General features: G+C 36.4%; 1 protein-coding gene across 1 annotated transcript; it reads right to left on the reverse strand.

Moving 5' to 3' along the window:
• Positions 1 to 7,735: 7,735 nt before the first annotated feature.
• LOC113767413 (pseudo histidine-containing phosphotransfer protein 6) lies at positions 7,736 to 9,328 on the reverse strand. Its single transcript, XM_027311500.1, has 5 exons — positions 9,260 to 9,328; positions 9,016 to 9,146; positions 8,577 to 8,720; positions 8,138 to 8,210; positions 7,736 to 7,789 (listed from the first exon to the last, which is right to left on the reverse strand). The coding sequence occupies exons 1-5, from the start codon at positions 9,326 to 9,328 to the stop codon at positions 7,736 to 7,738; spliced, it is 471 nt and encodes a 156-aa protein (XP_027167301.1).
• Positions 9,329 to 13,250: the final 3,922 nt, after the last annotated feature.

Here is a 13,250-nt window from a genome sequence, read left to right on the forward strand (position 1 = left end):
ACCAGATCAAACTTGATCGAATATCGAGCAACTTATAGTTCCGCTTCTCAGCCTAATAACTAATTCAATAAGGTAAACTTTGGAAAAGGCTAACTAGACTTTGTTTTGACTTGGTTAATCCACAAGCTTATGTGTGGATGACAATAGTATTATGCCGAAAAAAAAAAGGAAGAAAGAAAGGACACGAATGTCGATTAAAGTCTTGAAAGAAACAAGATGCTAATAACAGATTAAACATAGACGGTAGATTAGTTAAATTATAACGTCCTACATTTAACATCGGAATTAAGTTAAGATACAATTAATTGGTTAATCTAATACTAAAGTTTGGGAATAACTACTAACTGAGCCTAAATATTCTAGACCCGTGATTTTTCAAGACTAAAATCATACAAGGAGCATGAAATAAAAGGTTATCACCATCGTACCAAAATCATTAATTATCGTTTGTCTTCTTAATATTGCTCCTTAGCATGTTCACATACTAATTACTCCCTCCATCTCACTTTGATAGTTTTGGTTATTTTTTCACACACTTTAAGAAAAATTAGCTAACTTTATTGAAAGAGTAAATTTAACAATCATTTTTCTAAAATACCCACATATTAATATTTGGAGTATGAATAATCACTATATCTTTACATTAATTACAACAACAATATTATGAAAAGTTGCACCATTCAAGACATGAATCTAAGCAATTAATGAATAAGGTAGATTATACTCACCGGCAACAAAGTATATTAAATAAGGGCATTTTAGAGAAGTTACAAGTTAATTAAATTTTTCAGTTGAAAGTTGGACATGAAAATTGGAACGGATGAATAAAGAAAATAAAACTATCAAAGTGGAACGGAAGGAATATAATATAATAGACCTAACAATTCTGTATTGTGCTAATACACTTTAAAACTCTATGTCATGCAACTAACTTTGTCTGAACAGATTCTGCCGTAATTTGACAATTTATATTCCTTCTGACTTGTAGGAACAAAATCCAGTCCTTTGGAACATGATGCTTACTGGATTAAAGACGATAAAATGGAGAAGGAAAAATTCATAGCTACAACCTAGAAAGCCATAGCTAGTTAATTAGAGCATCTCTTACCGTGGGTTTCCAGCGCGTAACTTTTGACAGATATATATTTTCGAAAATGCATTTAAAAGTATCGACCATATATTCCATTAATGAGCGCATTTAGCTGATGTATTTGCTGAAGATAAGTTTTGTGCTGAAAACATGAGTTCTCATTTTGTGCTTACATTTTGCTTTTTCTGTCCCTTATTATTAATTCTAGATGTTGATGTTACTAATTAAAAACTTTCAGAGCGTTTATCTTTTGGCTTTTCCCTTTTAAGAAGTTCAATCATTGCCCACTAAAAATAATAATACATTTTGTTGTTTGTGTTCTCAATTTCTGGCTGAATCAAGTAGTGGCATCTGCGGGTGTATTAGGTAGCTAGTAAATCTTGGTCTAACGCTTTGCACTCTAGAAATAAGAAAAATCCGCGGCACAACTCTCCAACCTTTACAACGGCGTTGTGTATTTGACATCTGTCCTGCCATGTTGCCATATTTGGATTTGTTTAATAATAACATGAACATCATCAATTTTTATATACCTAACCGCCAAATATCACCAGACTATGAAATGGCTTGATTTTTTTTTTTTTTAAAAAAAAAAAACTGTTCGGATAAGTATTGACAGGATATAGGATAGAGGTATGATATTTGTAGTGCGAAAATGCAAAAGAAAAAGGAAAAACAGTTCAGGAAAATGAGTTGGATCTCTACTTACGAAAAAAGGAATTGGCGAACTAGGTATCGATTCAACCCCAAAAAAAAAAAAAGAATTAATAAAATAAAGAGGGCAGCTTTCCCGTGTTAAACAGCAAAAAGGTTTCCTTTTTTTTTGTCTATAGGGGGAAAAATAGATCAAAGGAGAATAATTAAAGCTAGTCATCTTTTTTTTCTGGAGAGGATAACTATTATATAATTTAATCTATTCTGAATCAACATCGAATTAAATTGATATATTATGCATCCATCTGAATATTTTAAAATCAAGCCACTTTAAATATGACGATTGATGGGAGGCAATTGTCGGATGGTAGTCATCAGTAGCACAGGATTCGACGTTGACTACTAGTATTCATGCGAACTAAAATATCCCTTCCGGACAATATTCCTTTTGCAGATGCGCTTTTCTGACGTCCTTACTGACGGAATAGTATTCTAAATAAAGATTGAAAATGACATTTTGCTTTTGATCATAATCATCACAATTACCATTGATAACCTAAAAAAATAACCAACGAAGTTTCCATGTGTAAGTGTAGCAAGTACATCAGAGAATCCACTGGCGTGGTAGTGGCGGTTCTGCTGGTATCACGGCAAACATATTACCGGAGGCTTCAACTTCCAGCATATCATCATAGCCACGCCAAAAGATAGACCATTCCAGCTCCCACCTATTTTTATCTTTTCACTTTTACTCTATCATGGGGGAAGGTTTGGCTTGACAGCATATGTTATATTTTCACGATCGAACTTCCTAAATATCATGCTAATTTGTAAATAAATAATTAGCCTGACCCGTGCAAGGTTTTTTAAAATTGGGAACCTACTTTGGATCGATTTGGAAGTAATAGGATCAAATCATAGGTAGGATCATGGAACTGAAAAAATATTTTTAAAAAAATTCGATATTTTATTTATCTATAAACTTCCTGTTGATGAAGATATATGCAAATAAAATAGATGTAGAAAATACAATTGTAACTAAAAATGTAAAGTTCTTCAAGTAAAATGTATGTTTTCTGGCATTATATATTAGTAGATAAAAGTTCAAGTCACTCCGAAATGTATTTTATGTTATGTTTTCGTCTAAAAATTTAAAACTATATATCATTGGTATAAATTCATGAAATTAAATATAAAAGTTTTGAATTACAAATTATCAAGAAATCTCTTAATTCATAATATAATATGTACTCATATTATATCCAAAAACTTCTAGTGATTTAACAATTGTTTTACAAACAAACTCTAGGATTGGAATCGAATTCATGAATTTGAATCGTACAATCATAGGACACACATCTTAAAACCGCGATGTTTAATTTCGAAATGACCCTTATCTTTGTTTGAAATATTGCATTATTAAAAGGATGAAAAGGTTAGGTAACACGCATTGTAATTTGACGTGACACACTCGATTACGTGCCATAATCTCATGCCATATATGGAAAGTGGGTAAAGCTAAACCACAAATTATTGCTACTTTTTCTGGGATAATCTAAACAGCTTCAAGAGCAGCAACCCGGTCAAAGCTGTGCCATGAATCAAATTAGTCATCTTCTCTACATATTGTCGCCACGCCTCTTTTTCTCAGCTAAAGTATTCGTACATGAAGTAGGATTGAATAATAAAGCAAAACTTTTGATAGTGGGTTCTACTTTCGATGCCTTTATAATCAGCAGCTCGTGGAACTCAATTAAAACGCAAAAAAAAAAGGAAGAAAAACAAATTAATCAGTGGAAGATTCTATTATGATAGCAACAACTACAAGGACAACAAACAGTACGTGTAAATGGCATCTGAAAACAGCGGGTAATCCACCGTCCCATTCCTTTATCTAGTGGGTATAGGATAAAAAGTAAGAGCAGCAAGGAACCACACTGTTATATACTAAATTCTTTGACTTTTTAAAGTACTAATTGCTTGCTTTTTTAATCCATGCATATAAGTAATGGATTTGTAATTCAATGGACTAGCAACAGTCATCGAATGCAGTCACAGTCAGCCAACATTACACCTCGCTCCATTTTGTAATTTTCCTCACTCTAAACTAGTTAAATCCTGATTCTTGAACAGCTTTACTAATTTTCAAAAGGAGATTAAGATTTTGTCCACAATAACCCGTGGCTAATCCTTTTGTTGGAAAGCCATAACTTCTTTATGCAAGACTTGGTAAGACAGAATTACGTGTTCTTCAGTCTTTTTCTTCTGATAAACACTCTTTAAGAAGTTTCCATTTCTTCTTTTTCTTTTTTAGGTTCTTTTCAAAGGGTGTGTTGAGTTTGCAATAATCAGTTCTTGGCCTGAAGAGACTGCCACCTGCACCGGCGAAAATGCTGTATTACGAATTGTCAACAAAATATAATCACAAGGATTCCGCAATCAACCTAATAATTAAAAATTAAGTTTCATACTTCCAGTATCATGTGTTCGTCACCCTAATTTTGCTACATCCCCAGTTCCATTCGATCCAAAGCTACAAATTAACTGAAATTAAGGGCTAACATAGCTTAGTTACGGTTTCTTTTCTAACTAAGGCCGACGGGGTTTTTGTATCATTTTGAAAATCATTAGTTGCTGATCTACGGCTTAAATGAGATCTTGGAAGCTGGTTCTCATGGATTAATAGAGAGAGAAGTTATCATATGATGAGCCTGATTATTCATACATTAAGCTCGATTGCAAATTAGTATTCAACATCAACACGCAATATTCAGATTCTACGTACATGTGTGTAGGAACAGGGAATGCATTGCTGCTGCACATGTTCTTGCTCATTTTGGGCTTAGATTGAAGTCTCGGCTTGTTTGGTGGATAATTTCTCCACTTTCTTTCTTTTGAGTGTTGTTACTGATGATTCCAGTGGATGAAAGTTAGCTTCAATTTCAAACAAAAATAAAAATTGTTTTTGATGTGAACGTCCATAAAAGTCTGGTTGGTGACATTATTGCCACACGCATTTGACTCATGTTTTTTGCATTCTTCTTCTGGAAGGCGTTTAGGAATCTGGAAAGTTAAAGTGGAAATTTTGCTGGGGCGACTTGGGGAGTTGTAGCTTAAAAGGCGTCCAAGGAGTACCATTTCATGGAAAAGGAAAGCCACAAAATTGTAAAGTCAGTAATGGGCGTTGTGTGGAGGATCAATCATGGGTCTTTGGACTACAAACCAATCTAACCGCTTGCAAGCGGCTCGAGTCCGAACTCGACTTGACTTGAGCTCGGTCAATATTGAGTTCGATTCGAGCTCGAGTTGACCAAATCAAATTCGAATTTGAATTTGAATTCAAAAATACTAAGTTCGTTATCTTGCGAACCGGCTCGAACTCGATTACATATATGTATATATTTTAATAGAAAATTTACATATATATTTCTAATATTTTATTATTTATTAAGAAAAATTATTATTTTATTTATTTTTTAAAAACAAAATAATTATTTTTATTTTTTTAAACTCGAGCTCCAACTCGATTCGAATTTGAGTCGAGCTCAACCTCGAACTTTACATTTTGAGTTTGTCGAGTTCGAGCCTCATAAACATAGGTTGAGATTCGACTCGATTAAACTAAAATTCGATTCAATTTGACTCGTTTGCAGGGTCTGGTCTCCTGCTGGGCGTTTATCAAACTCATCCAACTTTATGGAGTTCACACTATTACTTTTCTATATTTCTTCTCTCTGTCTCTGTTTTTTTTTTAAAAAAATTTGTTATTCGCAAGTAATCGGATCGGCATGGCTCCTTATTAGATTAGAAACAATTTCTTTGTTTTTCTTTTCCTCGCTGTCCTTGTTATTCACTTACTCTCTATTCAGCATTCATACATGCAAAGTGCAAACCAAAACCTTCATTGGATGAGGAGCAAATCGTACAAACTTGAGCATCGGTACTAGTTATTCCTCAGCCCAGTTCCATTTCAAAGCCCAGCCCATGGAAGAAAGTCAAAATAAAGTATACAAGAAACCATATAGTTTTGGTTAACGGGTAAACAAAGAGCACAGCCAAAAAAAAAAAAAAGGAGGACAAATTTTTAACTGTGTCCTCTTTCACTCCGTTTTCTTACTAATGAGAACCCAACTGAGTAATTTGCTTATTTCTCCGTCCTCTTCCAACCCTCTCCCTAGGATCTGTAAATGCTTCCCTATATATGACTGAGGGCGGTCATCTCAACCCTCCTCGGTTTAGTGATTGGCCAAGGTAATCTTCTCGGGGCTTATGCCACCTCGGCTCGTTACCTCACCCATGAGACCGACCTCAGTCTTCCCATGGTTGTCTTACATCGGCTCAGCCACCTATCTCCGCCCTCTAATACCTGACATCCCATTGAAAAAGTTGACTTCTATATGATGGGATGATATGATAGTAACGTGACAAAATGACATGACCACTGTTATGTCCTGTCTATTAATCCTAACACTGTCCCCGTCAGTCTCAGATCCATGAGAATTGGAACTCATCATTCTTCCCACTGTTCTGTCTACTATAAATACCCTCTCATCCGTAGGAAAGGTATGCATTCAGAGATACACACTTGAGGCTCTTAAACCACTTCTAGTTTACGATTGAATACCCTAACTGATTTGATCGTCGGAGTAAGATCGGGGGACCAAGCCCCGTACATTGCAGATTTGACAGGTGGGTTATTTCGACTTGTTCAATTATCCCGAAGTCACTACTTCAATTTGACTCGGTTCAACCGTTCAAAAATTACCTCGTCAATGAACATAGAAAAGTGATCTCTACTAAGTGAATGTATTCACGATGTATTTCGTTATAGGAGAAAGGAATATGAGATAACAAGTGGTACCAAAAAAAAAAATAATAATAATAATAACATGTGGTAAAAAAGTTCACTATCACCGAAAAGTCTTGGTCTCGTGGTTAGAATTAAAGTCTAAAATGTAAAAGTTTAGATTCTAATTCCCTTTCTCCCTCTCTAAATTTCAACCCTCTCTTAGTAGAAAAAAATTAAAAAAAAAAGTTCAATACTTGTTCATTAAAATATAAAATATAAATAAGTGTCTAGTTCACAGTCAACATCCAACGAGCGTTAAAGATGCGATTATTACATATCTATAATACGTGAGCCCATTGAATCAACCCATGCCGGAGTTGCAGGCTTCTCACGTGCCACAAAACTTATATTTGGGGCAAATGTAAGCCCAGAAACAAAAATGGCCTGTAAGGCTTACATTGCTACGGATAGAAAGTAAAAAATGGAAAATCGTGGAATCAGAACAAAATTTTCTCGAGCGAGTTGTATTGGGAACTAACTAATTCAGTGTGGCATAGCCGGGAGTTGGACTACTGGTAAATGTTTGTTGAGCAACCAGATGTTAATGTCGGTCAAGAGCCGTTGGGTGGTAAGACGAGGCAGGACAGACGTAAAAGACCGATCTGTACTCATTAATGACACAGAATCTTGGCTGACCATATATTTCTTGATAGACTGGTTTGAAACAAAGTCGGTTTGATTGATTGATGTTCCAATGCATGGTAGTTTTTGCACACACATTTATGTTGATTGAAGATATAGATAGATCCTCCTTGTTGATCACATAAAAGTGAGATTTGCTCGTATCCCTGCTGGGGAACTACTTTTTGAGAAGTCCTGAAAAATAGATGGATAGATGTTGCACAAACTTACAACAAAAAAAGCGGCAGTTTCATAAAGAGCAAGCAGTAAATGGACATTAAAGCTGAATCTGTAGACTCGATATCAAAATCAGAACTTGCAGCCTTCAATACTGCTACTACTACTACTACAGAAAACCGCCAGCAAGTACGATGCAAAGTTTCTCCCAAAATCCACACTACAAACAAGACCATTTTCGAAAAACAGCACCTCCAACATTAAATGCAGGTGAATATTTATGTGATTCGCCTGTCAACCCCTTTTCTTCTGGCTTCATTTTCCGATGCTAAAATTGGCTGTTTTCAATTCTGCATTGGATACCTGACTCCAGCTGCTAATACTCGCTGTTGTTCCATCTGAATCATGAAGGATATCATGGTTTTAGTTCAAAGTTTTTTGCACTAACAAAAGAGACTCTCGCTACCCCCCTATTATTGGCACTGCTTGAACGATTTTTTTTCCCCTTTTTTCCGGTCAAACGGAACATATTTGTCATTGGTTGTCAAAGCAGCATATAAATAGTAGGATTACATGCTTGCTTATTTATTGCAAATTATGGTTAAACAAATACTAAAGTTAGTAGTTTCAACAAAATTAAGAAAATAAGAACCTGAAATCTTCAAAAAGTGATTTAAATGTCTAAGAAAATAATGCCCGGGAAGTTGGTTAGTTTGACTAGAACAGCAGGTATACTATATATATACCTGGAAGAGTTCGTGGAGTTTGTTCTTGAGATAACAGTACTCATGTTCTAGCAACTCCAACAGTCTCAAACACCTGAAAAAAAAAATATATAAATACCATATCAAGGACGCTGAAAGTTAAAGTACACATGCACTCGTAAACCAAAGAAATAAACCGATTAATATAAGATAAGAAAATATCTCAGGCTTCATGGTCCAAAAAAGCCAAAATTCAGCTAGTTTCTGACTTGCGAGAAGCACGTCGAGGAAAAGTTGTGTGAATTTGCGAAATGCTGCAGGTAATGTCTAGTACTGTTTAAAGGAAAAAAAACATTTGAAAACTTTCTTTCAGAGCGTTTTTAGAGGGTATGTAAGAATGTGAAGGCGCAAATGCAGAGAGAAGGAAAGGTTAAGAAGTAGAGAGGCAGCGCTGATCTTAGTTTAGTAGTAGTGTTGTTACCCAGCTCTGTTATTCTGCTCAGAAGCAGCGCGAAAGGCGACGCATACAGCCCTGACCCTTTTGGCACCAATGCTTGAGCTGCTTCCTATAAATTGATTTAAATGTATTCCCATCTTCTTGTAATCCGAGAACTCCTTATCCAGCCTGTGTGTCATTCATCACCGTATTATTCAAGGAAAGATATGTAATAAATCCCTTAAAAATACAAAAAAAAAAAAAAAAAAAGGAACATGAGAGTTGGTTCTTTTTTACAAATGTAACACGGCAGTATAACTTTTTATTTGTCCTCTCCAGTCCATGCTAAGTAACAAAGGCCCACAAATATCATTCATAAGCTTTAAAGTGCAGGTGCAATTTTGTGGGTTTGATCATGAGGACAAAACACGAGCAAGAAAGAAAAGAGTAGTAGTAGACTAGTAGTGGTTGTGGTGTATATTACAACAATCCTCGAAGATTCCTCAACAGCTTCTCGGACTCGTGGAAATAAATGTTAACAACCTCGTATACGAAGTTCGGAGAGGACTCGTCTTGCAGTTGCTGAAGCTGCAAGAACTGCTCATCGAGCACCCCCTTCAGAGAAGAGACCACAGTTGCATTTTAGTACTATGCTGATCAAGAATCAAGAGCAAAAGAGAAAAACAATGCCAGATTAAAGCCAAACAAAAAAAAATAGGGTGAAGAACCTGGTGGAAAAGTAACGCAAGCAAGCGGTTCATGTCTAGTCGTAACCGCTCCGCCCCCAAAACAAGCATCCACAACGGTAGACCCGTTTTGACTGAATTTTTTTTTTCCAAAAAAAGAAAAAGAGAGAAACAAAAGGGAGGAGATGATACTTCTGTAACTGGAAGTGGAAGGATGCAAATTAATGGACTTCTCTTTTTTTTTTTTTCCCTTTTTGGTTGGGGAGGAAGAGTACCTTTTTTTTTGGGTTGCTGGGGAGGGGGGGGTGCGGGGCTTGAGTACTTTTCAAGGGCTTTTGTGTTGCTTTCTTTCTTGAGGAGTAGGACAAAGGATGACAACAACAGCGACTGTGGAGAAGTGGAAGGCTGGTTTGAATCAATTTAAAGGCCGAGATTAAGACTAGAGGTGGGACAGATCGATGGTGGAGGGTATTAGGGACGGGGCGGGGTCTTGACTTGACCCCACTCATTTGAGGCGAAAGAGGACAAATTGTACCTCTTTGTACTCTTGCAGACACGTATCATCATGGCGCGTGCTCTCACCCCTTATCCCCGCTGTCTTCTTCGTACCCTACTAGACTACTTTACTCTCACCCCTTTTTCCCTTCTTTTTTTTTTTTTTTTTTTTTGTTGGGTTCTTTCAGAATTCCTTGAAGCATGACTTTTGCTTACGACTTCCTCCTTATTGATCGTCTTGTTTCTTTAATCATGCAATTGGTGAGTTACCCAAATGGCACCAACTTACTTATCTCAATGCATTGCCAAAAAAAAAAAATTGCTTTATTTTCTTGCTTACATTCTTTAATCATGCAATTGGTAAGTTCTCAAAATTGCACCAACTTACTTATCTCAATGCGTTGCCAAAAAAAATTTGCTTTATTTTGTTGCTTTCATTGGGCTCAATTACAATTAAGTAGATAAATTGTGACTTGCACGTAATTACAATAAATTTAGGATTTGTTTGAATTGCCATATTTTTTTAAAAAATTTTTATGAACGTATTTTTAAATTATCTCTTTATTTTATATATATATCAAATCATTACAGTATAATTTTTTTACAAAAATTTCAGAAAATAGCAATCCAAACGAGCTCTTAAGCTGCAATGCTCCCCCAATATGTTATTCTTTAGGAACAGACAGAAAATATCTCTGATTTTGCTGGTAACCTTTTATCTCCTGGTAAAAATTTATGAGAGTCTCTTCTGATTTCTTTAGAAGTTCAATGGCATCTTTATTAACAATTGAGTTACGACTAGCTTTGACTAGCATGCGTTCTTGTTCTCATCTTTGATTCTTGTATTGCTAGATCCTATATATGAGTAGAAATTACTGATGACTTCTATATAGCTCTGGTGCCAGAAACAAAGCAAGACATTGATGATTGATCAGTCTGTTGCATTATTAAAAGGAAAAAGAAAAAGCCAGTAATTACAATTCGTTCACATATGGGGAAAGACCATTTAGGAAGAGACGGGTGGTAGCAGTTAAATTAGGAACAAATCGAGGTGAATGTGGGATATCAACCGGACCAGCTGGGACTACGGCCAGACCATACAAAAAACTGCTGGCTGCACCTTACAGATTACAGAATTGAGAGAGGCGCTGGAAGTGTGTGCTTTGTCTTCTTAGCCTTCTGCTGCTGTTGGCCTCTGCTTGTCCAATCCAAAACACCATCACTCGCTACAGGCGGATGGTGGCGGCGGTGACCTCCTCCTTCTGTAGCCCCCCCCTTCCTTCGGGAGGGGAACTACTCACCTCCGCGTGCTGTCTACTTTTGCCTGCCAAAGGTGCGGCGTTTGCACACTCCCTCAGCACCTCCAACCCGACAACTCCCTGCACCCGCTTGTAAACTTGTCAGCTCACATCTTTCTTTCTCTCTTTACACATAAAAAAAACCAACACCAACATAAACAACACCAGCACATACCTTTCCTGCATGCTGCCAAAACCATACTACACTCTTCACTTTTCTTTCACTTTTTCCTCTGACTCTTTCTTTCACATTTTTCATTTTTTAAGTCTTACTCTCAAGGAAAAAAAAAACAACCAAGGAAGACCATGCCCTTGTTGTCCTAACTCCTGACCCAGTCACCCTCATCTTGCTCGCAGGCTATTAGCCTTGAAGTTTGGGCACCAGTTTAGCCCCCGGTAAACTAGCTCTATGACATTCATTATTCAGTTTTTTTTTTTTTTGTTTTAAAGATTTTGTTTTGCTTTAAGGTTACGGGAGCAGTGAATAGTGGCACACACTTGGCAACAAAATGGGAGTGTTGATACAGTGGTACTAAAATTGCATGAGGAGGCAGAGCCTGCAAAAGGGTTTGAGGGAATGATGAGACTTTTCAATGGTTAGGTGGTAGAATTGGAGCATTGGGCACGGGGCATCGTGGAAGTCTTCAAGGCTATGAACTCCCCACCCAAAAAAAAAAAAAAAAAAAAGATGATCGCAAATGTATGATGAACCGCTTTTTAACCGCATTAATCCTCCATTCGATCAATCGGACAAGAACAATTATCACCATTTTGATTGCTTGGAGAGCTTAAGGTAATTATCACCTTCTTCGTCAAATTCAAGAATCAAACTTGGCTCAGTACTTCTTCTCAATTGGCTACAAAAACGAGATAGTCATGATATACTACGCAAACTTGAAGGACTTTCGCTGTACTCTATCCAGTCTAGTTTTTTTTTTTTTTTCTTTTTTTGGGGGTGGGAGAAACTCTATCTGGTCTAGTTAAAAGTGAGATTATGGTAGCTATTCTTGTACTGGAAATTTGAAAATTTAAAAGAAGATTTACCTATATATTGATGACGTACTCCATTATTTCTCCGCTGTGCATTATTTTGGAGGTAAATTTTACTTTGCGTCTCCTTTAATGTTCAGTGAATGACGCATTGGTTGGAAATCTTGCATTAAACTATTATAACGTGTGTGTTCAAATTAAGGTAGTCCAGAGGATGGGAGTAATTTTTCTTTAGTTTTAGCTGGAGAAATACTCTGTGGCCTGATTTATACAGCCTCGAGTTGCTCGCTGCCTAAGCATGCTTCATCTTTGACGTATGCTAGCCTAACAAAAAAAAAAATGCTTATGTATTTTTTACTTTAGCACTAGTATTTATCAGTGCTAGATGACCGTTATAACTAGACACATTTCCTGTGCACAATCAGCCCGCAAAAATGTTTGAATTGATAGCAGAAACCAACTTCCAGCCCAAAAAAAAAAAAAAAAAAAGTATTATCGACACAAGTGGTTTTTCGGAAGTCATGATCGACAAGTACCCCCCTGAATAAGGAAAAATTAAAGCAGCACATAACATACATTTTTCTGTAGGAAAGGGAAAAAAAAAAAAAGAAGAAGAAGATTTTTGCTGTTGTAAGTAGCGCATGGTTGTGAGTGACGCAAGCAAAAATTGCAGAGATCGAGATGGAGTGTGCATGCAATGACACAAATTATTTAAATTAAGAAAGTGATACACTTTTTGAAGGCAAAAAAAGTGATTCTCATGAGCTGATTAAACATATGATAATAGGCTTTGATAGTCATGTTTTTTTGTGCTCCCGTGCTTAGTTCCTGTGGGTATTATTTGTTCGACAATTCCTCCTCAATCAGCAGTAATTTTATCCGCCCTAAAGCTTTTTTTTTTTGTTTTTGAGCTTCGAAATTCCAAATGTTGGGGAATACATATGCTCCCCCGCCCCCTTTTTCTTCTTCGACCCTGAATTATATGTCAAACAACTAATCAATTACCTAGCGTGTGTGTGACGAGGAGGTTCTTTATTTTACTGACAGTGGTGGAAATGGGATTTGAAATTGAGACCGCCCGATTCATTGCTCGAGACGGTTGCTTATGTAATCAATCATTCAGCTATCAATATTCATTTTCTTGAATAAGTTGTCAGTGTACGAATTGTTGAAGCATTGTAGTAGTGGCTCAAACTTTAAAAAGCGTGGTCATATTAAAGTAATGGTCAGGTGTTTGCTTAAATCCGGTT

The sequence above is a fragment of the Coffea eugenioides genome, chromosome 4, assembly GCF_003713205.1.
Source record: "Coffea eugenioides isolate CCC68of chromosome 4, Ceug_1.0, whole genome shotgun sequence".
Lineage (NCBI taxonomy): Eukaryota > Viridiplantae > Streptophyta > Magnoliopsida > Gentianales > Rubiaceae > Coffea > Coffea eugenioides.

Excerpts from the sequence above, each read along its gene's own strand:
- LOC113767413 (XM_027311500.1), bottom strand. The coding sequence starts at position 9,328 with ATGCTTGTTTTGGGGGCGGAGCGGTTACGACTAGACATGAACCGCTTG. Across the intron at positions 8,721-9,015 it reads AGGAATCTTCGAGGATTGTT|GCTGGATAAGGAGTTCTCGG; the intron begins GTAATATACACC and ends AATGACACACAG. Across the intron at positions 8,211-8,576 it reads GAGCAGAATAACAGAGCTGG|GTGTTTGAGACTGTTGGAGT; the intron begins GTAACAACACTA and ends TTTTTTTTTCAG.